The sequence below is a fragment of the Meles meles genome, chromosome 8, assembly GCF_922984935.1.
Source record: "Meles meles chromosome 8, mMelMel3.1 paternal haplotype, whole genome shotgun sequence".
In the NCBI taxonomy this organism is placed as follows: Eukaryota; Metazoa; Chordata; class Mammalia; order Carnivora; family Mustelidae; genus Meles; species Meles meles.
Genome location: NC_060073.1, coordinates 111,623,158 through 111,648,219, shown reverse-complemented (window position 1 = coordinate 111,648,219; position 25,062 = coordinate 111,623,158). Strand labels below are relative to the sequence as shown.

Sequence of the window (25,062 nt, the reverse complement as noted above, 5' to 3'; positions counted from 1 at the left end):
AAGTGTGTGAGGACCAAGCTCTGACTCAGGAGCTGGCCCACTCACTACTTGCTGAGAAGCGCCGACCCTCCACTCACGGCAAGGCCCTCCAAGAGTGTAAGAGAAACCCGAGGGGAAGGTGAGAGTGCAGATGGGCCTCTCCAAGACCGTCGTCCCACATGTCAGAGGCCACCCAGGCCTATCTCCGTTTGGAAAATGAGAGCCTACAATTTGGTATCAGACCAAGCTGTTTCCCCTGACCGAGATGGGCATGAAAACTGGGTGGGCGTGTGGGGCTTCTTGGGGAGGCGGAGGGGGTAAGGAGCGCTTTGTCCCTCCTGCCCTATAAGGAAGAGAAACTTCTCAGGAATCTGTGCCTCGGGTCTCTAGGGCCTCTTCCCCGCAGAGACCCGCCCTCGGCCAGGCTCGTGGCTCCCTCCCCTCCCCCACCGCACCCCTCCTCCACCCCACCCCACCCCACCCCACCGCGCGCGCGCCCCGCCCCCTCCGCCACGGGGTTCCAAGGGCGGTTGGCCAGCCACGGCCACGGTCACTCGGCGCTGCTGGGCGCACGGGGTGGAGAAAGCCGGCTTTAGGGTTTGGGCTGGGGACTGAAGAGAAGTTTTCTGGGGCGGAAAGGACGTGGGAGTGAGAAGGTGGGAGCCCGACCAGAGAAAGCGTACAGGGAAGGACCCGAGAAGGGAACCTGCGGGGGCGGGCCCCGGGAGGCACGGGGGTACCGGCACGGGGACGGCGGCGGCTGGGGGTGAACCCGGGAACACCTGGAGTTGGGGGGACGCGGCCCGGGGGTGCAGGTCCCCTCCGAGCGCTGCCGGCTGGCCTTGCCACGCCAAGTGTGCGCGGGGGTCCGGCAGGGGCCAGCTCAGCCCGCGGGCCGGGCGAGGATGCCGGCTGGGCCCGGGGCGCCCCCCGGGGTCCTCGCGCCCAGGCACCGTCGGGCATCGCCCGGGGGGGGGGGGGGGGGGGACGGGGCCACGGCTTGGCGCCGCCGACCGTCCGGGAGCTGCAGCCCGCGGGCGCCCGGTGCTCGGTTTGTAGGCAGTGTAATTAGCTGATTGTACTCTGCTGCTTACAATCACTAACTCCACTGCCAGCAAAACAAGGCACAGCATCACCCGCCGCCCCGCGGGCAGGAGGACGCCACCCTCGGCAGCAAACGGCCAACCCCAGCGGGCGCTGGGAGGAAGCCGCGCTTCGAGATGTGATGCGTCAGCGCTTGCTGCCGCCTCGCTGCGCGCCGCGCACGTTGTCAGCCTGCTGGGACGCTCGGCCCGACGAGCCCGACGGCTGCCGCTAGATGCAGTTAAACGGTCAGCTACGCGGGGAGCAAGGCAGGACGGGGCAACCCGCCTCCAAGGAGAGCGACAAGTGTAAAGTCTCATGGCTTTAATTGTGAGCTTAATGACAATTGAGACTTCGGGGAGGAGTCCCCTGGGTAACGTTTAACGCTGTACGGTGTGATTCATTGTGCCTTTTTCGTTATTTAGTAAGGTATTCGCCAACCACCAACCAAAGGGGCTACCAATGAACCATGAACGTTTGTCGATTACAACGTATGGGACACCAACTTGGGACTGCCGGGCGTGTTCTGTGAGTCTAGTTACTAGGCAGTGTAGTTAGCTGATTGCTAATAGTACCAATCACTAACCACACGGCCAAGTAAAAAGATTTGGGAATCATCCAAATGAAATGGCTGTGCACATCATTGTGTTGGGGCAGTGTGGGGTTTGGAAATGCTCCAGTCTTACCCATTGTCCCTTAACAGGAAAAAAAAATCAGTATTTTAGCAGCTAAATACACAATGTATAATTTATGTGTCTTTATAATTTACCAATTTCCTTCAGGCTCTTAACAAAAAATATATATATATTGTGAAATAGGATTTTTTCCTTCGATCTATGTCACCGTATAGACTTGTGATTATCCACGTTTGAACTGTGAGACTGTATTAATATTTGGAAAGAATAAAGTGCCATAAGGTCATAAATTGTGGTCACTAACCTTTCCTGAGTTGGCTTTCTGATGTCCATCTCCATTCCTGCCATAGTAATTACAACTTTGCTATGGCTGGAATGGTTAGCGTGTTCCTAGATTAACGAGATTAACTTTCCTGGGAGCAGGAAAGTTATTCACTCACACTTATTAATATTTTTATAAGTATACATGAACATTTCTCATAATTTATTTTTCAGGAAGGGACTGAGTCCACACATCAGATACAGCCTTTTAAGTGGCCCGTTTAGGACAGTTGCAGTGCAAGCAGCTTTTAGTGGGACAGATTCGTAGATGCACTTACAATGCAAATCCAGCCTCTCCCAGGAGACGGCTCCTAAAGGATGGGATGGGGGCGGGGGGCGGGCTATATACAACAAAAAGTTTATCCGCAGGTACTTCTCGGCCAGTTCAGCGCCCTGGCTCCCATAGGCTAGGATGTTAGCTGCCCTATTGAATTCTCCAACCACTGTCCACATAGGGCGTGCCGAGCTGCGGCAGTCCGGTGTGGAAGGAGAGGTGGGTTGGGGACAGTGACAGGACTAAGAGTTGAAAAGCTTTATTTAGATATATGTATTTGGGGGGTAAGGAAGCAGGGTCAGGAGGAGAGGGTTGAAGGCTGACTGAGGTGCTGTGAGCTCAAGTGCCCCCTACTAACTCCCAACAGAACAAGAACCACCCTAAACCTGATGTTTTGACTGTTCCTATCTCGTCGCCGAGGCGTGGACGGGTCCCGAAGCCTGTGAGACCGCAGAAGGGGGCTTCAGATAGCCCGCAGGCACGCGCTGGACCCCAGCATCTCTCCAGGAACCGAAGGGCTTCTGGCGGCCGCGGTTGCCCACAGGACGGTTCTCTGCGGGGCAGGGCTGGGAGAAGAGCGAGGGAACTCAGAAGCGTCCAGAGTTGCCATGGAAACGAGGGCCGGCGGAAGGCTTCCCAGCCCCCAGGGACTACTGGTGTTCACCGGCTCTTCGGAACAGGACTCCACCTTGGCCAAGCAGTTCTGGATCGCGGCGTCCCTGTACCCTCCTAACGAATCGCAGCTGGTGCTGCCCCGAGGTAGCAGTCAGCGCCTGCCGGTGGCCCAGCCCTCCAGGCGCCGTCCTCGGGGTGAGTAGCTGCCTCCCGCCGCTGGTTCCTGCCTCCACCAGCAATAACCAACCTCTGGAAGATACCAGAGCCGCTCCCACAAGTAACCACCGAACCTACTTCTAAAACAGGAATCTTTCATTCCAAACACTTAAAAAACCTATACAAGCAGGGGCGCCTGGGTGGCTCAGTGGGTTAAAGCCTCTGCTTTCGGCTCAGGTCATGATCCTGGGGTCCTGGGATCGAGCCCCGCATCGGGCTCTCTGCTCCATGGGGAGCCTGCTTCCTCCTCTCTCTCTGCCTGCCTCTCTGCCTACTTGTGATTTCTCTCTGTCAAATAAATAAAATAAAATAAACCTATACAAGCAGTTTTGAAAAAAATTCTCAGCAGTTTTTCCACGTGGAAAACTTCAGTGGTATACTTGTTACATCTAAAACCACATCTGAAAGTGACCCTTAGGTCATGGCATCCGTTTGGCTAAACAGAGAAGCATCTAGGGGAGATGTTATATGTTGACTGAAAGGATGTTAAGGGCGGTTGTTTACATAATCAAGTTCAAGCATGAAAGCCTCAGGGAAAGTCGAAAGCAGAATCAATATTAGGAACCAAGTTCCCAAACCTGTAAAACCTCAATAACCCAAAGTTACGGAAACTGTTATTATGCAATTTTTATAGGTATAGAAGGCTCAGATAACTCCCCTTTTTTTAGAAAGCTTAAATATCTTTAATCCTGTGGTCTTTCCAATAATTTCTTCACTTCCCTTTTGTATTTTTTTTTAAAGAAATTTTACTTCTGGCCTTTTAGTCTTGAGAAAAACCAGTAAGTACCAAGTTTCATGCATTTCAAAGTCTTGATTCCTAGATCCTTCAGAAAATAGGTAATAAGTATAAGGAGTCATCTTTACACGTTGGTATAATTTTCTGAAATGCATACCAAAACCCTATCTCAGAGACCGTCCTACTTATCCAGAGGTGAATGTCGAAATTCCTCTAACATGTTGAATAGAACTGTAGAAACTTGAAACTCTTTTACTGCAAATATGTTCTCTCCAGAGACCTCTCCTTGTCTCTGGACTCAGGCTTACTCCTCTTCTAAAGAGATTAGAGGTTCCCTTTGGCCACAGCTAATTAGTTCCGTCTCCAATTATTTAAGAATCTGGTTTGTAAAATTTCAGAGTACATACTTGTGTTTCCCTTCCTACTCTGTTATATTTTAACATTTATCCAAGTTTATATCAACATTATTATAACATCATGACAACATTATTTCAGATTGAATTCCATTTTATTTCTTTTAGAGACTATAGATGTCACTGCTGAAACCAGAAAGATCGAGGAATCTGAGGAGAAAAAAAAGTATCTCCAAAAGGTAGGCCAATATTTCAGAAGGTAATCTGATTTTCATTAGAAATTCATCATGATTTTCTAAATAATCCCAGTTATCCTTTTTAAACACATATATGTAAAATATTTCTACTTCTGGTACATCAGCTTGAGCGGTTAGAGAACTTTTATTAGAATTTTAATTGAGGGTTAAAAAACTGTATTAAATTTTGGCTATTCTCACCCCAAGGGTATACAGGAATAAGAGAATCAGAGGGAAATGGGGGGAAATGAATCCACACACCTTCCATCCAGGAAAGCCCCAAACTATATACAGTGTTCTAAGAACATTGTAATAACTGGAAAAATCAAAAAGACCATCTTATTAGGTCAAAATTAAAAGATCGGAGGAATGAGCCTGTCACATAGAACCATTTTGACTAAAGGCTGAAATTCAACAAATTAGTATCATCAAATCAACTGAACACATCTCTTTGTGGCAACAGCCCTTGCTTTTCATGACATAGACACAGACTTAACTCTGCAGTTCATTCAGTGATTTATAGGAACACTTTGTTTGGTTAATGGGTAAGTTCCATCCCTGTAACTGTTCTTATACTATAAAAGCAAAGATAGAAGTTTCAGTGGGCCTAATGTCTTTAATCATTGGATATTCTGGAAAACTCTGAAAGACTTATCGGGAATTCTACATAGATTACGGAACAATGCATTTGTGTTTGCCGATCACATTAATTCACTTTACAGACTATTGGTGATTCCTCCAAACAAATGAAGCAATTATAAATAACATTTGCTTCATTCTTGAGGATATTGGGAACTATATATTTGTACTGGGACTTAATGGGTAGGATGGAAACTAATTTTTAGTGATGTAAAAATCATCTCATTTTTGGAAGAGATTAGAAATAAAAAACTAAAGATACACTATTGTCAATTCTTATCATGTTTTGTCAAACAATTAAGATGATGTGAGTTACAAGTGGCTGTTCTGCTAATGGGCTATTAGAACTGGCTTCCTTGCCCTGGGTCCTTCTATATTAATTACTTAATTCTATAGATATTGATTGAGAAGTACCAAGTGCCAAGTACTATACTAGATGCTGGGAATGCAAAGATAACGTGTGGTCCTTGATCTCAAGGAGTTTATAGTCTGGTGGGAGAGACAGTCAATTGAAGTCAAGAATTATGATACTTTATTACGACAGATGTATATGGTCACACTACTATGGAAACACATTGAAGAACATCAAAATGAAACTTAAGGAACCAAGAAATCTTCCCAAAGGAGCTGAGGTTCAAAGAATATATTGAGTTGACCAGAGACTATGCAAAGCAGTCCCCCAGAGCGCACAAGTCAGCTTCCTAAAACCCACATCCGGTTGTGCTTCTCTCCTTCTGTATTAGGGTGCTCGGGCTGCAGTTGTGAAATACCACAGCCCGGTTAGCATGAACAACAGAATTTTATCTTCTCCCAGTTCTGAGCACTGAGAGTCCGCGATCACGATGCCATCATAGCTGGTTTCTGATCCTCTCTTCCCAGCCTGTTGATGGCCAGCTTCTCACTGGGTATTCACGTGGCGCAGAGAGAAAACTCTGGTGTCTCTTCTTCCTCTTATAAGGACATTAGTCCTATCATATTGGAGCCCCACCTTTATGACTTCATTTCACCCTAATTACCCCCCTAAAGGCCCTCTCTCAGAATACAGTTACACATGGAGTTAGGGCTTTAACATAGGGATGGCATCATGTGGTGTGGGGAACAATTCCGTCTGTCCATCTACTTTCATTTTCCCCCTGGCTCTCCAGTTCTACAGGATCAAGACCAAATCCCCCAGCATGGTATTTAGGTTCCTTTCCAATCTGACCGTAAGCTGGCTGACTTGTCCTGCCACCCTTCCCCCAACCCCAGGGTAGCCCGCTCTGCACCACTGGTTCTCAACCGCTAGGCAAGGGCACACTGAATCCTCCCTCTATGTGCTGTCGAAGTGATGAGTCGGTAAAATAGCCTTTGCTGAACCTCAGTATACACATTATTCTGTGATATCTGCCAAATTGTACATTAGGTCAAGTGGGTCCTGCAATGCGGTAAAGAAGATTCTGTCTGTTGAGAGCAGAGGAAGCCCAACAAAGCAGCAAGCCGGCAGGAAAGAGAGAGAGTATCGCCGAAGGCGTGCCTTGTGAGTACCGAGGAGAGCTTGGTCAGTACTACATAGCAGAGTGCTGTTCAGACGCTCCACGGTACAAAACGCAAGAGAATCCGCAGTCACTGAGCGCTGCTAGAGACACCCTCCTATCACTGTGATGTCGAATTCGCAGCAGCCCATTTAGTGAGTGTAAACTTGCGCTATAAACTCACCTAAGCACTTGACGTCTATACCAGTTCATTTTCTCCTTAAAATAGCCTCCTCTTGATTCTCCCCATTTAACCAAACCAGGCTTCCGTGAATTTCCAGTTCCCACAAGTGGCAAGTGGCAGAGCCGAGATTCACAGCCTCTATTCGAACTCCAAAGCCCATGAGACTCATTGCATTATACTGACCGCTGGCCGCGGCACTGTTCGGGTCTGCTGCCAAATAACCTGAAATTCAAAACTGTCGTACGAATGAACAAGTATGAGGAACCGTTTGCAGCCGCGTGAGACCGTAGCTGTTTCCTCAGCCTGCAACGCGCGTGTGTGTCTGTACCTAAAACGCCCCTCCGCATTTGTCTCCAAGGCCCAGCTGCGGTGCCGCTTCTCTGGGCCAGGAGAGGCCAGCTGGAGGCTGGCGGGATGAACAGCTTCCTCCTGCGCGCTCCTGCAGTAGGTCCCCTCCATCTCCCTCACTGGGGTCGTCCCCGTCTCTGGCCTGTGTTATGGGGGGGGTCACTGTGCATGTTTCCGGCTTTCCTGCCATCGACAGACACTGTGGTGTAGTGGGCTTCGGAGACAAAGCGCGTCTAGAAGTCTTAACTCTGCCCCTTACTATTTGCATGACCTCGAACAATCTCTCTAACTGTGAGGCTCAGCTTCCGCAGACATGAAAGGAGGAATGTAAAAAAAAAACTTGACAGGGGCACCTGGGTGGCTCAGTGGGTTAAGCCTCTGCCTTCGGCTCAGGTCATGATCTCAGGGTCCTGGGATCGAGTCCCGCATTGGGCTCTCTGCTCAACAGGGAGCCTGCTTCCCTCTCTCTCTCTCTCTCTCTGCTTGCCTCTCTATCTACTTGTCATCTCTCTCTGTCAAATAAATAAATAAATAAATCTTAAGAAAAAAAAAAAACTTGACAGAGTTGACTAAGTTATATGCAGCCCCTGGCCACAGTTTGCCTTCAACAAATGTAAATTCTCTTCTCCTCTAGGAGGTTGGAAATCATTTCTTATTGCTTAAGCCCAGTGCCTTTCTGGTTATTGGAATTTAATACATATTTGTGAATTGAATAAATAAATGCATAATTGAATGAATCAGTGAGCAAACATATGCTCTATACAATGATATTTTCATTTTGCTTTGCCTTTCCTACATGTATCCATCTGGCACATTTTTCTAGGTTGCTAATTTTTGCAAGAATTCTCCTCGGAGCTAATCTGTTTGCAAGTCTGCTTGAGGGGCATGTTAGCCCATCACCTCTCTTCTCAGTTTTGCTTTTGTCTTCATGGGTCTCTATGTGCCGAGAGGAACTCTGCGACTTTGCTATGAAAACGTAGAGTCGGTATTTGGATACCACTGTTTTTCTAGGTCTGTAGCACTCTACCTGCCCTGCTGCCCTCACCATTCTAGAATTTTTAGCTTGATGGCAGAAAATAAGTAGTGGTGGTAGGTTCTTTTTAGCTAATAAAAAATGTACAATGCTCTATTCAATTTCAGAGAATCTTCTACATATTTCGAACATAGACATTGATAAGTAAATACCTAGAATGGTGTTCATCTTAAAATGGGAAAAAGTATTTCCCATCAATTCTCCTGAAGGTTTTTCTTCTCTTTTTTCTTAAAACTAACAAAAAATCTAAAAATTTATTTTCCATGTGTCTTAGAAGTATCTTCATAAAAGCTTTTTCTTCCAACTGATATTGATTTTGGGGGGTTGTTGAACTTTTTAAAGCTGTAATGCTATCCTCCGTTTCCAGGTATACACTGTAAATGCTTTTGGTTAGTGGACAAAATGCTATTAATCACAACTACTATTTCTTTGATGGATATCCATGGCAGAAAATCAAAAACAGTTAAGTCTGTCAAGATTAAATAGCTTACTCTGTCCATAAAGGAAACCTTATAGCACTATACTAGACTATTATTCTTCCTTTGAGAGTTCTAAAGTAGTCTGAAAACATTATAATAAATGAATAGTCAGCTAATTTTTTGAAATCATAAAACTAATTTGCTTTTTAGTTTTGCCACCTTTGAGAAAGCTCTTTAGCTGATTATCTCTTTATGAAAAGAATTATAAATAATTCATTGGCTGGGAGAAGGAAAAAGAGATCAGAGTAGTATTTTAAGGCATATACATAGATGGCATATTGGAAATAGCCATCTGGAATCAAAGTTCTGACATGAGTGCATACAAGCTAAAGATTTTTACAAGAAATTATGCAATCTACAGAAAAACAGCACTGATATAGTCCTTATTGGGCATGGGGTTTTAATCCATCCTGTCACACAACCTGGGCAACCAAGATTGACCATAGTGTAAGTCTTCCTCAAAAGTGAGCTTGCTATATGGAACTTCCATGATCCAGAAGCAAATCGTGCTATGAGAAGATTCTCGAAGGAGAATCTAAGAAGCTTCACAAGAATTTTTTTTTTTTAATTTATTTAGCAGACAGAAATCACAAGTAGACAGAGAGGCAGGCAGAGAGAGAGAAGGAAGCAGGCTCTCCACTGAGCAGAGATCCCGATGCAGGGTTCGATCCCAGGACCCTGAGATCATGACCTAAGCCAAAGGCAGAGGCTTTAACCCACTGAGCCACCCAGGCGCCCTCTTCACAATTTTAGTTACTGGTTTATGAGACAAACGGAAACTGGAAAACTTTAATGTTATTCGCCATTATCCTACACTTTCAAGGTAATAAGAGGGATACTAGACTCATTGTAAGTCAGTTTCATAGAGCCAGACCAAAGGTGTAGGAAATTTCCTTAGTGTCATTGCCAGGATGCTCAGATAAAATCCTCTTTGGTGTCAAATTGCTCAGAATTAGCTTCCCAGACAAACCTAGATTTTCTCAGTAACACTGTTATTTAGCATTTTTTTTTTTTAGCTTTGCTATGCTCTAATGCAGTATAAGCAAAGTTCCTTTTCCTCCATAAAGTAAATACCATTAGGAAACAGTAGGTTTCTCCTTCACCAACAAAAGATAGTCATTTAAATTCCTGTTGTTCCTAATAATCAAAGAATTCAAGTGGAAGAATATAAAAATCGAGTGTGGGATTCACAGTAACAAGTAAATATTTTGGTAGCAAATGATAATTAGATTACATAAATATGAATTACTCTTTTATGTTATCTATAGTACACTTTGTTTTCAAACATAATTCAAACGCAGGAAACATTTTCAGTCGGCAGATGAGGTTCCCCTCTTAATCTGCTCTGTAACATCTATCGCCCATGAAAACGTTCTTGGGAAAAAGGATCAAGTAGATGAGATTTGGGATCAGAGAGGCGAATTCATTGCCCAAGACAGACCCAGCCCCGGAGTTGGACAGGACCATGTCCCCAAAGCATCGTTTCCTCTTTTTTTACAGAGATCTGCGTACTTTATACATTCACCTTAAGAACAGAATAAAAACATTTTAAACTCTAAGATACAACTGGTCAAGAACCCATACTAATGATCTCCTTGTAAAACATGAGTAAATGAAACCATTGAATGCAGAATGAAGTCCAAAAGGATTACATATGTTTCAAAATAAATGACAAGACCGTAGTGGAAATACGGTCTACAAGTCACAGAACAAAGTCATAGTCAGTGAGCATTGTATGTTCTCCAAAGGAACTGATACCAGGGAAAGGCAACAAAGAGAAATTCAAGGTCAGGGTGTGAAGGTTCAACAGACCTTGTCATGGGAATTAGAATACAGGGTCAGGAGTGGAAAATAAGGCAGGACCACTATCCCAGAATATCTGGGATACCAGACAAAACAAAGATACTGAACACCAGGGGACAAGACAATTTTTCATATACTAGAATTTTGTCCAGAGAGAGGCTTGGCTATAAAAAGGAAAGCAAAGTCCTGGAAACATAAACCCTTCTCCCCAACATTCACATTGCTAAACAGTTGTGTTATTCCCCTACTGCCATAACCAGGAAACTATTTAAAACCCATTAATATATGAGATAAAAATTGACCTATGGTAATCTTTTTGGCCAAGCCAAAAAAAATGCTCAGAAATCAACTTGACTCAGTTGATTAAGTGTCTGACTCTTGATTTCAGCTCAGGTCAGGATCTCAGGGTCCATGCTTGGAATTCTCTCTCTCCCTCTGTACCTCCCACTCACATGAGCCCTCTCTCTCCAAAAAAAAAAAAAAAAAAAAAATTTTTACAAACAGTTGATTCTATTAGATAAACAAATAAAGGTATATTTTCCTTGTTACAGTAATTCAGTAATTTATTAGAAAAAATTTACCTGTTATTTCGGATAGTATATCTAAACCTTGAAACTTTTGTTATAAAAGACAAGAAAGAATTAAGACAACATTTAATAGGGCAACATTGCTCCAATCAAGGGAACAGGAAAGATTTCTGCAAAGATAAACTGAGATCTGAAGGGGCAGTGGGCATTAGTGAGGCCAGGAGAAGGGGGCAATGGGGCGAGCATTCCGGACAGCAGAGGCAACTTTGCGAAGATCCTAAGCTTCAAAAGCCATAGGGCATTTCAGCAGCTGAATGGCCAGTGAGGGAATGCAAAGCTTAGGCCATGTAAGAACGATAAGAAGCCACTGAAGGGTTTTACATTGGGGGTTCACCGTACCAGATTTATTTGGGAAGGTCAGGAGACTATAATATGGGAAACAGTTTCCACTAAAATATGTATGATGGAGTGAAGAATGGATTGGAAGCAGCCAGAGCAGAAGCGGGCAAACGAGAGTGGAGGCCGCTGCTGCCATCCAGCTGGGGTGGTGATGGCGAGCTGGGTTTAGGAAAAGGTGGATTAGAGAGAGAATTAGGAATTAAAACAACTAAGGCTTGAACTATATATTGGATATGAAAGATGAGGCCCAGCAATCTGTCAAAGGTGACTCCCAGAACTCAGGTGCCAGTGTCTGACACAGGGACGCTGGGTAGACCAAGGTCGGGGTTGCATTGGTGTCTTGTTTTGGTTTGTTGGAGAGCAGAGGGTTAAGAACTCAGCTGAGACTTAAGGACTTTGAGGTGCCTCGGAGATAAGCAAGTAGAGCCATAAGGCCTGAAATTCAGGGAGGTAGGGCCAGGGACCAGATTTGGGCATTATCTGATGGGGAGTCCCCCACCCCCTCCTTCTTACAGCCTAATGGGCAGGACAGGAAAGACACACCTGAAAGGAGCAAGTCAGTGCTATTAAGCCCTTCATCTTATCTACATGCATTGATATGATGAAAACCTTAAAGACTCAGTAGTTATTTGTTTGTATGGAAGACAAGCCTTGGTAATTAGACCGAATCATAATAATATATCATTCAATCGTATATACTCTATTGAACTATAAAGTATAACGTTCATTTTGTGCTCCCATTTTTCTCAACCTTAAAATTCAAATCTCACTTACTGCTTTTTAAAAAACAAGTGCCTTTTAAAGCCACATTAGTCCATTTAAAAATCACTTTTACTTTCATGCATTTATTTTGTGTGAATGTTTTAAAACAAGAGCAACACTCTTCAGGTAATTATTATTGGTTTCCATTAAAAGATGTGTACAGAACTAAGAAAAAATATATCGCAGAACCAAGAAAAAATATTTTTTATTCTTCACAACAGATGAGTTAACATTTTATTGAAACCTACGTTTAAGGAAAATTGTATTGACTGCCTCTTATGTAATGACTGATATGTTTTTCTCATTTTAGTAAGCTGTCATTTTAAAATGAAAATTATAAATGTCAGAGCTGGGACTAGAGCCAGGATCAAGCAATTTCCAGGAGGTATGGAAAGGTGCTTAAATACGCATCTTTTTCCTGCCAGTCAGCATTCTCGCTCTAATCAATAATGCTCCGATGTCCGCCATCCACTCTCACAGATTGCTGCTACGTTTGCCTCCGAAAACTCATGCTGGAGAAAGCCTTTTCACGGATTATTCAGGCTATCTTTGAAGGTGGATAGTAGGTCATTCGAGGTCCAACCGTTCTGTATCTTACTATATCGTAGGTATAAAAGTACTCTATGGAAACTGTAGCATCTGTGTAGCAGATTTCAATTAATAGGCACAGGGAACGGGAGTCAAGTTATGGGGGAAATTCATCGTTGAAGCATTATCAAAATCAGCGCTAGCCGGTCCATACTGCCGTTTGGAATCAAGCCCAGATGTGAGACTTTTTATTGAGGATGCAGGGTTTTACCTAAAGCCAATGAGAATTCTCACCTTCCTCGAGTTGGCACTTGTAACGAGGAAGAGGAACAGGACCTGCTGGGGAGTGCATCTGTGGGACTAAGAACTGAAATTCCCTTGTGCTCCTATTGGACTCCCAATCATAGGCATAGAAGTCAAAATTAAATTTAACAGCCTCGAGAAAAAAAAAGCAGATAATGTTCTTAACCGCTGTCAAGCCATAGAGCCCTGGCTCTGCCTAGATGATAGTCTAAATCTGGAATATAATTTCTATTTAATAGTTAACTTTTAGTCAAAAAATCCTATCCTCTTTAGTTTATATTAAGTAAGATCTTAGAAAGCTCATCAGTTTAAAGGTACTACTATTGGGACACCTAACTAGCTCAGTTGGTTAAGCATCTGACTCTTGGCCTCAGCTGAAGCTTTGATCTCAGGGTTGTGAGTTCAGGCCCCACACTCCATGAACATGGAGCCTACTTGAAAAAAAAAAATACTACTGTAATTCAACTATTCTTAACCCTTTAACACACTTTTTGCAAAGTGCTACATGATACCATAAAATAAACTGACCTCAAGCTCTCCGCTCTGTGTATTCCCAAAACACTCATCTTCTATTAGAATATAATTCTTTTGGAGAGTAGACTAAACTTGTCTTATCCACCATGGTTAATCCCATTTATTAATTTTTCATTTTCTTTTTTTGTTTGTTTTGTTTCGTTTTTTAAATTTTACTTATTTATTTGACAGACAGAGATCTCAAGTAGGCAGAGAAGCAGGCAGAGAGAGAGGGGGAAACAGGCTCCCCGCTGAGCAAAGACACCAATGCAGGGCTTGATCCCAGGACCCTGGGATCATGACCTGAGCCGAAGGCAGAGGATTTAACCCACTGAGCCACCCAGGCGCCCCAATTTTTCATTTTCAAAATGAAGACGACATGAAGAAACCATCTATCACTGTGTGTGTGTGTGTATGAATGTTCCAAAATCTCTAGGATGTGTTTGAAGGAGTCTAGCCAAAGCAGCATGGATATGGAGTCAAACAGTACTGGGAATGAGTCTGAACACTTGGTCCTGCCACTTACTAGTTAGTTAAATGACCCTGAGATTATGTGGTTGTGCTCTTTCCACCTGCAAAGCGGTGGTAATAATAATAATACCGATTTCCCTGTGTCAGGAGGATTCAATGAGTGATTTCCCCCCCACAAGGCCTGTCATCCCGCAGTTACTCAGTGAAGTTCTATCTTCTCTTCTCCCTTTCTGTTTTCTTTTAACCCATAATTGAAAAATAAAATTGTTGCAGGTATAAAGTCAGCTTCAGTATTGAACAAAATGCTTTGATAAAGGGGTAAAAGGATGATAAAATGGATTTTGGAATGTTGTAAACTGTCATTAAAAGATGATGAGTGGTTGGGGCACCTGGGTGGCTCAGTGGGTTAAAGCCTCTGCCTTCAGATCAGGTCATGATCACAGGGTCCTGGGATCAAGCCCCGCATCGGGCTCTCTGCTCAGCGGGGAACCTGCTTCCTCCTCTCTCTCTGCCTGCCTCACTGTCTACTTGTGATCTCTCTCTGTCAAATAAATAAAATCTTAAAAAAAAAAAAAAAGATGATTGGTAAATCCAGCTGCAGCCAGAAATATGATCAATACAAAGGCCTTAGCAGCATTAAAACTCATCTTTAACCAGAAAGAGGCAAAAGCCAATCTCGTTAGTGCTGTGGCCGTATTTATTAACATAAAGGAGCATATCAGAAAGGGTTCCATTGTAGTTGTCGATCACATAAGCTACAATACACTGATGGCCATTTTCCGTGAAGTTAAAGTAATTATTGAAAGAATGTAAAATGAGCCAGAAATAAAAGTGAACACTTTGAACAATCTGAAAAAAAAAAAAAAAGATGATGAGTGGATCACAAAAAGCACGGTCCCCCAGATTTCCGCAACCTGATCAAAAGACACTATCAAGACTGGCTTGCCCACAGTGTTAAGAAGACTTTTTCCTAATATTTCCCCATAGGCCTATATTTATTTATCACTTGCAAAAATAAAAAATAAATTAAAATTAAAATTAAAAAAAATATATATATATATAATCAAAAATATATTTTGAAATTTCAACTATGGAGCCAAAATGTGTGGGCAGAACTGGTTAACCCTTGCAGGTAAATAAATTTAAATTTATCGTAACGCTGTCTCTCTGCAAGTCATGATGAAGATCTGGATCAGTGATTCCCAGCCAGAACCCTATCAAAAATCCACTGGAAAAGGACTGTTTTCATCTATACAGACCCTTTGCAATAGTTCCTAGAAATCTAGGGGAAAAGTCTCGCGTAAAAGCTAATTTACTGAAGCTACGGCAGTAGCCGAAGTGGCGAAGAGCCACGCAGTTCAGACCCGATTCAGTCCAAGGCAAACCCCACTGACGAGCTATGTGGTGGCTAAAACTAGAGTCACCGTTAAAATTAAAGTGACAACTAGGACCCTAACCTGAAAAAGTAGCACAGGTTTGTTTTGCTTGTTTGTTTTGCTTTTGTTTTTAGATCGATGAGCCTGTTTGTTATTTCTTAAATCAGTTTGCTCTTTTTCCCTAGCAAATTGTCCATTTCATCTACATTTCCAAACGTATTGGCATAAAGGATTCAGTGTTTTTAATCATCTTTTTAATCCTGCCATAGCTCTAGTTATTACTCCTTCTCATTTCTAATCATTTGTATTTTTTCTTAATAATTATGCCAAAGGATTATCTCTTTTAATAGTCTTCAAAAAGCCAATGTTCGACTTTGTTATTCTCCATCATATTTTTGGCCTCTGTGGCACTAGTTATTGATTTTTTATTACGTCTTCCTTCGATATTGAATTAGTTCTTATTTTCCTTCTACCTCCCTTGACTTTTCAGTTTGTTTCTTAATTTTCCATTCTCTTTCTTTTCTAATATAAGGATTTACAGCTATAAATATCCCTCAAAATACTATTTTAGGTGCATCTCAAAAACTGTATAGTATTTTCATTATTATTTCATTTTTAAGTATTTCTAAACTTCTACTTTGATTTCTAATTTGTCCCAAGAATTATTCAGAAGTACGCTTTTTAATTTCCAAGTGTATGAAGTCTTCTTAAGACATTTGGGTTTTTTTATTTCTAAATCGTATTGTGGTCAGAAACATAGTTCCTGTTGTCTACTAAACCAGGTTTAAACAGAGTCCTCTTTATGTCAAACCCTTCAATATGATGCTACCCAAATATCTCACCCTTTATACTCCTTTTCCCCAAAACACACATCTTGTCCCAGGCAAGCGAGGCTTATCATCATCTTTAAGCATCTTTCAGCTCATTCCTATTTCCATGACTCTATTTTTAATCGGACTGTTATCTTCTTTCCAGCACCGAGCATGCTTTTTGTGTTATGATCATTAAGTCAGCCTGCTGCTTATCTAGCTGCCTTTCTCCCTTTGGTGCATGAATTTAAATTCCTGGGTTGCTTATTTTGGAGCTCCTTTAATGTTCTTCTGAACTTTCTACAGGTTTTAAAATTATAAACTTATATTAAGATTTAGATTCAGAGTGGATGCGTTTAAATATTTTTTAAAGATTTTATTTATTTATTTGACAGAGAAAGATCACAAGGAGGCAGAGAGGCAGGCAGAGAGAGAGGAGGAAGCAGGCTCCCCGCTGAGCAGAGAGCCCGATGCGGGGCTCGATCCCAGGACCGTGGGATCATGACCTGAGCCGAAGGCAGAGAACCAACCCACTGAGCCACTCAGGCGCCCCTAAATATTATTTTTATGTTTTTTTTTCATTTTCTGGTGTTTGTGCCATGACCATATACTGCATTTATATTCAATGGAAAGAGAAAAGAATTTCTTTAAACCTCCATGTGAATTAATATATTTCCTCTAGTATTTTTTAGTTTATTTTCTTCACAGTTTTTTCCTTTTAGATCATCTGCTCCTCTTGTTATGTAATAATAATATTTTGAGAACTAACTACCTAGCACATACACTGTACGTCCTTTACTCCCATTCTTATTTAATCGTCAGAACAGCTGCGAGGAGTGCCATAACTACCCCTGTAAAAACCTGAGGAAGCTGAGGTTGAAACATGTAAGTGGTTTTTTTCAAAGGCACGTAGCTAAAATATAGTAAAGACTGCGTCTGGGCATATTGACAATGGACCAAGGTGCTTAACTACTATACCAAATTAGTTCCAAGAATTTCTAGATTCTCTGCGTATTGGGATGGTTGCCAGGTGTCCAGGCAAAGAATTGCTTTTGAAATCACTCCAATACTCTTCTAAGGTGGTTTTAGGATTAAATTCGGTAGTTCTGCTTGTGCTGTGGTAGCCAGAGAAAATTTCTTTTGGTAATGTAGATCAATAATCAGAGGAACCAGCTATATCTGGTTAATGTTTCACTCAAAAAATTATAGTCATAAGCCAAAGAAAAAATAGATTTTTCATAGGAGAACTAGGTCTTGCGAAGAAAGGACCTTTCTTTTAAAGTCTAGTGTTTTAATTATTAAGAGTCTCTTTAATAACTGAAGATTACCTAGGGAGAACGTCTATAATGCACTGGGGAATTTGCGGACAGAGGCATTTGCATTGCGTAATCAAGGGCAGATAACCTCTTGGGCATCCCTCCTCCTCTCCCCTCCTCGCCTCCCCTCTTCTTCCATCCAGCTCTCCTCAGCAGCTCACCTGTAGGCCAGAGGTGGAGTCATCAGTATCCTCCGCACCTGTCCACAGAGGGCAGGCAACCTGTCCTTCTCTTTTTCCCTCTCTTCCAGATTTTGAAAGCATTGGAAGAAAAATTTTCTCTGATAATAGTAATAGCTACCATTATTAAATATTTAACATTAAGCAGTGTTGGCGTGATCTCCAGTTTTCACAGCAACCTTCCTTAAAAATGAGAAATCCAAGGCTCAGAGAGTGGCTTCTTGATTTACTCTGGATCATAAGCCTCTAACCTGTGGGTTAGTGATGACAGTTAGAGGGAAGAAAGGAGGAGCCAGTGGGGATGGGAAGGTATTACTTGCCATTAAGCATACGGCAGAACCGGGATTCAAACCCAAATGCTTGGCTCTATAATATATGTTGTGACGCAAGTCATTTGGCTCTGAAAAGCCAAAGAGCGAGAACTAAGCAATTTAATTCTTGATGTGACACTAAAATTCTTTTACCACCTATGAGATGTTAAATCTATATATTATCATATCTTAATTTCCTGGAGCCAATTTTTATTCCATAACATTTTTTCAAGAATAGTATATAATATAAATTAAATTTATAAATATATAAAAATATGTTAAAAAATTATAAATTCTGATTTCCCTATATCATTTGAAGAATTAATAAATGTTATGACCAAAGTGCCTTATAAATACAATATTCCATTATTGAACACAACCAAAATACTGTGATTAGAAATGATTATTCTGTTGTTGTTATAAAATTAACAAGTAAATTATTTATCCCTACTGCTAAGGTGAATTGTAAGGATTTTCCCTCACCACTGAATTGATTTAACTATCAAGGCAGAGATCTATTAGACTGCTTGGCTGTGTTTTTGTTCTGATGACACCATTGCCTACAGTAATTTTCTTATTCATTCCCAGGAAACATGTCCAGGAAGCAGAAATCAAATCATATTTGAAAGCTTTGTTTCTGGTGCATTATATTATAAAACTGATTTGGTACCAACGTCCATTAAAACAAAAAAGGACCTGAAATCAAAAGAAAAAAATGCATCTATTTTTTAACATAAAATCTGTGCGAGTTATTTTTCACCAAGAAAGGAAGGGCCAGGGGATGATGTGAGCAGGGGGGTGGGAGCAGCAGATTGAGGCAGGTAGAGACTCCCCAGCCAACAGCTCCTTCCCCCACTTTTAAAATAAAATTCTGTAGTTGGAGCCCTTGGCCAGGTTACACAAGCCATGAGAACTCACGCTACGCCCTGATGCTGGTCGCTCGGAGCTGGCTGGCGGCACTCTCCTACCGTGAACGTGCGCTTGGCCTGGACCAACCCTAGAATAAACACCTCTCTCTCTTTAAGACAAATGAATGTTTAATTTTACAGTTCCTTTTAGATCTTGTAACTAAATACGTGTCTATGTGTATATGAGAAGTGTTATGACTGTCTAATTGGCCTATGGCTACATATACATTTATATAGTCAACGTCGTTTTGTTCATAAGGGATTTTAAGAACTATCGATGGATCGATTGTTTAATTTCACTTACTAAAAACGTGTTTCTTCTTCTTTTTGTTTTTGCTTAGGCTAATAATTGTGTATTAGTGCAATGATTTCATTCAGACATTATGACTCAATTCAGTTCAACAAAAATTCATTGACTGTCATCCGCGAGGCACTGCATAGCTCTAAGGAAGGTTAAAAAGATGAACAGACTCGGAAAGAGTCATGGTTGCAACTATGAGATAAAAGAAGGAAAGTAAGATCAGTACATTAATAAAGATACAAAGGCCTAGATAATCACAGTATGGAGGCAGCTAATTGCGGCCGAGTAGCACATGCCTAATGGAAAAGCTGGAAAAGAAACCAGCTTTGCACACCTACATCGAAAACACGCTAAGTCCTGACCTACAGACATTATTTAATTCAGTCCCCAGCAAGTAGACAGGTATTATGACACTTAGTGTTTACAAGAACCCTGGATTATTTTTCTTTCAATGACTGTGGTATATGAGGCCTAAAACTCAAGTAAAAAAGTAGAAATCCTGTCCCAACGTAAAAATGTCACAGGCTATAAAAGGCAAGGTTCATGTGACACGAACAGAAGGAGGGAAAGCCCAGGCCCAGGTGCCCCGGTCCCAGCTGCTGATAGCTGGCACCCTGCATGGGCTCCTCCTCCCAGGCGACTCTGTGGAGCACGCGCGGGGCCGGTAGCTTCTCCTGGAGGCATCTGGGCAGAGGACTGCTCCCAAGGAACGACTTAGCCATGCAGCAACCTCTGGGGCTTTGCACAACCTGCTTCTGCTACCTCAAAACTCTCGTCCCCATCCTGTGTCTGTTGCGATCTGGTGACTCCCACTTGCAGGCACCAGCTTGTCTCCTCTGGGACATCTTTGAGGCTCCTGTACATACATCCCTACCCTAGTCTGAATTAAGGGTCTCTTTTGAGGTCTCTGATCGCGCCCTAGACTACCCGCATCGTAGCACGTTTGAAACTATTCTCTGCAGGGCCCTTGCAGGCAGGAAATGCCTTGTTCAGCCCCTAGCACAGCCCCGGTACATCACAGGGGCTCTTTATGGATTGAAACTTGTCTCCACTTAAAAAGGATATGATGGGGGCACCTGGGTGTCTCAGTGGGTTAAAGCCTCTGCCTTCAGCTCAGGTCATGAGGTCCCGGGGTCCTGGGATCGAGCCCCGCATCTGGGTCTCTGCTCAGCAGGGAGCCTGCTTCCCTTCCTCTCTCTCTGCCTGCCGCTCTGCCTCCTTGTGATCTCTGTCAAATAAATAAAAATCTTTAAAAAAAAAAAAAAAAGGATATGTTGAAGTTCAAAACGTTAGTACCTCCAGTTGTGACCTTATTTGGAAATAGAACCACTATAGATGGAATTAGTTAAGTTAGTTAATTCTTACTGGATTAGGGTGGGGTGTCGTTATGAGACAGTCAGGAGAAGACAGACTCACCAGGAGATAGCGACCACCAGAGGCTAGGGGAAGGCAAGGAAGGAGTGCCCCCCCCCCCCCCGGGTCTCAGGGGGGCGTGGTCCTGCCTACACCTTGATTTTGGACTGCTAGCATCCGGAATTATGAGACAATATCTGTTGTTTTAAGCCAGCCAATTTATGGTTGCCCTAGGAGAACAGTGCCCTGCTCAGTCCATTTGACTGGATGGCTGACTTTGACTGTGTACCTGACTATGACAAATCTGTGTCTCTTCTGTTACTTCTTGCTTCCAGCCTTGATCTAAACAGGCTTCTTTCATTTTATTCGGCCACTTGAAGTTGCAAATCTTATTTGTCTGATTTTCAGGTTTTTCTTTTGTTCTCAAATAGCTGTAATGGCGATTTTCTGCCTCAATATCTCCAAAACTGAACAGAACTGGATTTTCTGAAAGAATTTTTGTACCTGTATTTGCCTCTCTTTTATACTCTATAAAAAGTGTTTTATAGAGTCTTGGTATATCTTCATGCCTACACTAAATTAGTTTTTTACACTCAGGAAAATTTCCCTGAGAGTGTCTGTGTCTCAAAATCGAAGGCAGAGGAGAGATGAGAGAATGAGATTCCATATGTGGCCTTCTTGTCATGGGCTTGGGTTGTGGGCTGCTGCTTGAGTTTGCTGACCTTGCAATTTAGTGGCGGTTTAGTGGGGTGTCAGAGGCTGGGGTTTGTTGGCAAACAGAGCTGGGATCAGCCACAGTTCACCACTATGGGCAAGTTTTTTTAACCTTAGTGTCCTCCTTTGTAAAATGGGGTCATAGTAGTGTCAAAAACTTCTGAGTTATTACAAGAAAATAATGGCATAATGTACGTACAGTTCTTTGCATAGTTTAAGTAGTAAAGTCTTAATAAAAGTTTTTAGATTATTAAATGAGCACCAAAAAATACACTTCCACTGAGTATCAAAGTCACATTATTTTATAAGGCAGTGTCCTCTGGAATCAACTGTGTTACAAATGGAAAGTATAAATCTATCATGGAAAACAAATATTTTGAAATTCTACCAAAGATGCCAGAAAGGAAATGTAAAAAACAAACAAACAAACAAACAAACAAAAAAAAAACTGTCCTTTACAGACAAAAGCTTCATTATTGAGTCAAAAAACTCACCCACTTTTTTTTCTCCTTTAAGCAGGCTAAAAGGAGAGATGAGATTCTCCAACTCTTAAGAAAACAAAGAGAAGAAAGGATCTCGGTGAGACTGAGAGGCATTCAGATGAATCTGCGTGGGGTTGGGGGAACTATGGCAAATTCTCAGAGGTTTTATGGATTATCCCCATAAACCTAAATACTCATAATCCAGAGCCTTCTCTCGACTGGTGTGGGGGCAGGGGATCGACATCAGGCGGTCTCGTCATCCATCTGGAAGTGCACACACTTCCAGAGTGTGCAGCTCTGCTAGGAGAGAAATGAGGTGGCCGTGACGCCGGTTTGCCATCCCATATGTTCAAGCTGGAGGACAGTCACGTGGGCCTCCGTCACATGGGCTACCGCTGTGCTCATCTTTGTTTTACAACGACTGATCTTGCTGGGATCATACAAAAACAAGTGCTCAATGAAGAGAAACCCAGTAAAAACAGTAAAACCAATAAGAGCACCCTGTAAACTTATAGATGTACCAACACCTGCCCTACTGACTAACCCCTAAATACCCTTCATCTGGAACGTTTCTAATCCCAGTGTCTCCAGGTTTAAGAAGCTAGTCTGTACAAACTCTGATGATTAGACCTTAAGTCTGGTTTTTTTCCCCAGTAAGGAAATGTCAGTCAGTGCAAGAAGTAAAAATTACGCTGAGTTCTGTCTTGTTTTTTTTTTTTTTTTTAGAAAGAACTGGTTTCCCTTCCTTATAAGCCAAAGGCCAAAGTACACAAAGCAAAGTAAGTTTACGTCTGTCAAAAATATTCTTACCTTTCTAGTTCCCCCTTTAGAGAAGCACTTTTTTGGGTACTCCCTTTGCCTCCTACCCTCAGATCTTCTAAAAACCCATCCGCTGTATTCACAGATTTCTTCCCTTGAATAAACCTTCTCCTCCTCCACATTCAAGTGTGCGTGCCCATTTGCATCTCTTTGTGGTAGGCCTGGGTACAATGGTCAGACGGGACAGCAGGGACAGCCGATCAAGCCAGAATCCCTGCACACATTCCCTACCCTGCCCTTCCCATTCCGGCTCCCCTCCCCGCTCCCCGCACTTAGCCCCCTCATCTGCAGCAACTCAGCAGGTCTCTTAGATCACCAGCTCCCATACCACCAAAGGCATCCCTAAGGTTGTTAAATCTTGGTTCAGGTAGCAAGGGCTGCAGTCCCACAGGGAGGGGTTAATAGCCTTATTATGCCCAGAATAATGTTAGAGCAGGAGGAGGCCCACGGTCCAGAAGAGCTGAAACCACCTATCACTATTTAATTATTAAAGAAGCTCTAACAAAACAGTCTTCCCACCTTTTGTATTATGACTGAAAGTCCGTGTGGCTAATTCAACATTAATTTGGCAAATACATATTTGCATGCTGTATTCAGGAGAGAACAGAGAGCAAGAGAATGTAGATTCTTACCTCATTGAGGCTGACTCCCTTTAATGTTATCAAAGTAATCTTAAAAATAAAGAAGTCTATAGCAATTTTTGAAAGTTTTGAACGAAATGAAAAGATCATTTCATCACCTGGCTATGTTGTCTACATAATACTCAGCAGTTTACCTTCTTCTTCTTAGATTATTTGAACCAGCTTCTAAGAGTAGAGCAAAACTCGCCAATGGGAAGATGCATTTATCTGATTCAAATAATGGGTGAAAACGTACTCACAGTATCAGCAATAAGTCTGGGCACCTTGGGTTTCCGGGCATATTTTTATAAGAATCCTCAGGACACTTCCTGGTACCATCTCTATTGATTCGCCTAAGAGTAAAACATTACTTCACAGCTTGAATGGATGATTCCGTATTTGCCTGATTCCATTTGTATTCAACTTGCCCATTTTCCCTCCTCTGCCCTGAAGCCTTAGATCTCACTCCATGTCACTGGGACATCTTCCTCCTCTGAGCTTCTTATAAAGTTGCCAACTGTACCATTCTTTCTGCAAATAATCGTACACTACAAGTAGCCATATTTTATAATCACTCAACTCATTAACTCTTACATTACTTAACTCTTTATGTATTTTTTTTTTTTGAAAGAGAGAGAGAGAGAGAAAGAGAGCACATGAGTGAGGGGGCCGGGGTGAAGGCAGAGAAGGAGAGAGAGAATCTTAAATAAGCTCCATGTTCAGCACAGAGCCTGACGTGGGGCTCAGTCTCACCACCCTGAGATCGTGACCTGAGCCAAAAGCAAGAGTCAGACAACCAACTGAGCCACTCAGGTGCCCCTCATGTGTTTTTGACCTATCTATCAACTCTATTGCAAGCTCGTTGAGAAACCGAGTCACCCAAAGTGCCTAGCACACTACTACGTGTAGGAATTCAGAAAATATTGGTAACAAAAACATTTCAGTTCAAAAAGATCATGTAGTTCAGTATTAGCTAATCTAGAAGGCGATGCTTTCATACTGTACATGATAAACCTTTTTAAGTTTTTGAAATATTTTAAACACAATTGTAAAATACTTAACTTTTGCCCTCTTTTTCCTCCCTCCATCCTTTATTTACCCAACACCCCCTGCACACAGAGATACACACCTTTACCATCCTCCTCCACCAGATCTTCGTAGGATAATCCAGATCCCCTTTTGTCAGAACTAGAAATAGAAACTGAGTTCTTAGTAAGGTTTTGGTATCAAAATGTTTGTTGTTTGATTATTCCTGTCTACCACAGGAATACTTGCATTTTATTTATTTATTTTATTTATTTATTTGACAGAGAGAGAGAGACGTCACAAGGAGGCAGAGAGGCAGGCAGAGAGAGAGGGGGAAGCAGGCTCCCTGCCAAGCAGAGAGCCCAAAAGCAGAGAGACAGGCAGGGGAAGCGGGGGAAGCAGGCTCCCAGCTGAGCAGAGAGCCTGATGCAGGGCTCGATTCCAGGATCCCGAGATCATGACCCAAGCTGAAGGCAGGGGCTCAACCCACCAAGCCACCCAGGCACCCCAACACTTGCATTTTAAAAGAGGTCTGACTAGAAGGAAAGAAGGACCAGTGGGTAATCCAAAGAAATCAGTCACCCGTGATAATCAGAAGTGTGACTTGTGAGCAAAATACATTGCATATAGGTAGTCTTATCCCGAACACTTTACATCACACACAGCATAATGACCGTTCTTCCCACTTGCACGTTTATACTTGGCTGCAAAATCTGATGCATGGTCAGGATCCAAGACAGTAAATCTTCACTGGGAAACTTTCAGAAGTTGTTTCCCTGCTGTGTGGCCTTCACAACTACAGAGCTGTGTGTCTTAAAACAGATTCATGTTACTGCCAACAGGAAAGTGATGTCAGAGTCAGATAAGGAAGACCAAGAGGAGGTCAAAGCCTTGGACTAA

General features: G+C 42.6%; 1 protein-coding gene across 1 annotated transcript; it reads left to right on the top strand.

Annotated features, from left to right (window-relative positions):
• Positions 1-2,900: 2,900 nt before the first annotated feature.
• HOATZ (HOATZ cilia and flagella associated protein) lies at positions 2,901-25,062 on the top strand. Its single transcript, XM_046015976.1, has 5 exons — positions 2,901-3,102; positions 4,381-4,451; positions 21,732-21,794; positions 22,424-22,476; positions 25,005-25,062. The coding sequence occupies exons 1-5, from the start codon at positions 2,901-2,903 to the stop codon at positions 25,060-25,062; spliced, it is 447 nt and encodes a 148-aa protein (XP_045871932.1).

Coding starts and splice junctions, on each gene's coding strand:
- HOATZ (XM_046015976.1), top strand. CDS start 2,901: ATGGAAACGAGGGCCGGCGGAAGGCTTCCCAGCCCCCAGGGACTACTG. Junction 3,103..4,380: donor CTCCAGGCGCCGTCCTCGGG/GTGAGTAGCTGC, acceptor TATTTCTTTTAG/AGACTATAGATGTCACTGCT. Junction 22,477..25,004: donor GCCAAAGTACACAAAGCAAA/GTAAGTTTACGT, acceptor TACTGCCAACAG/GAAAGTGATGTCAGAGTCAG.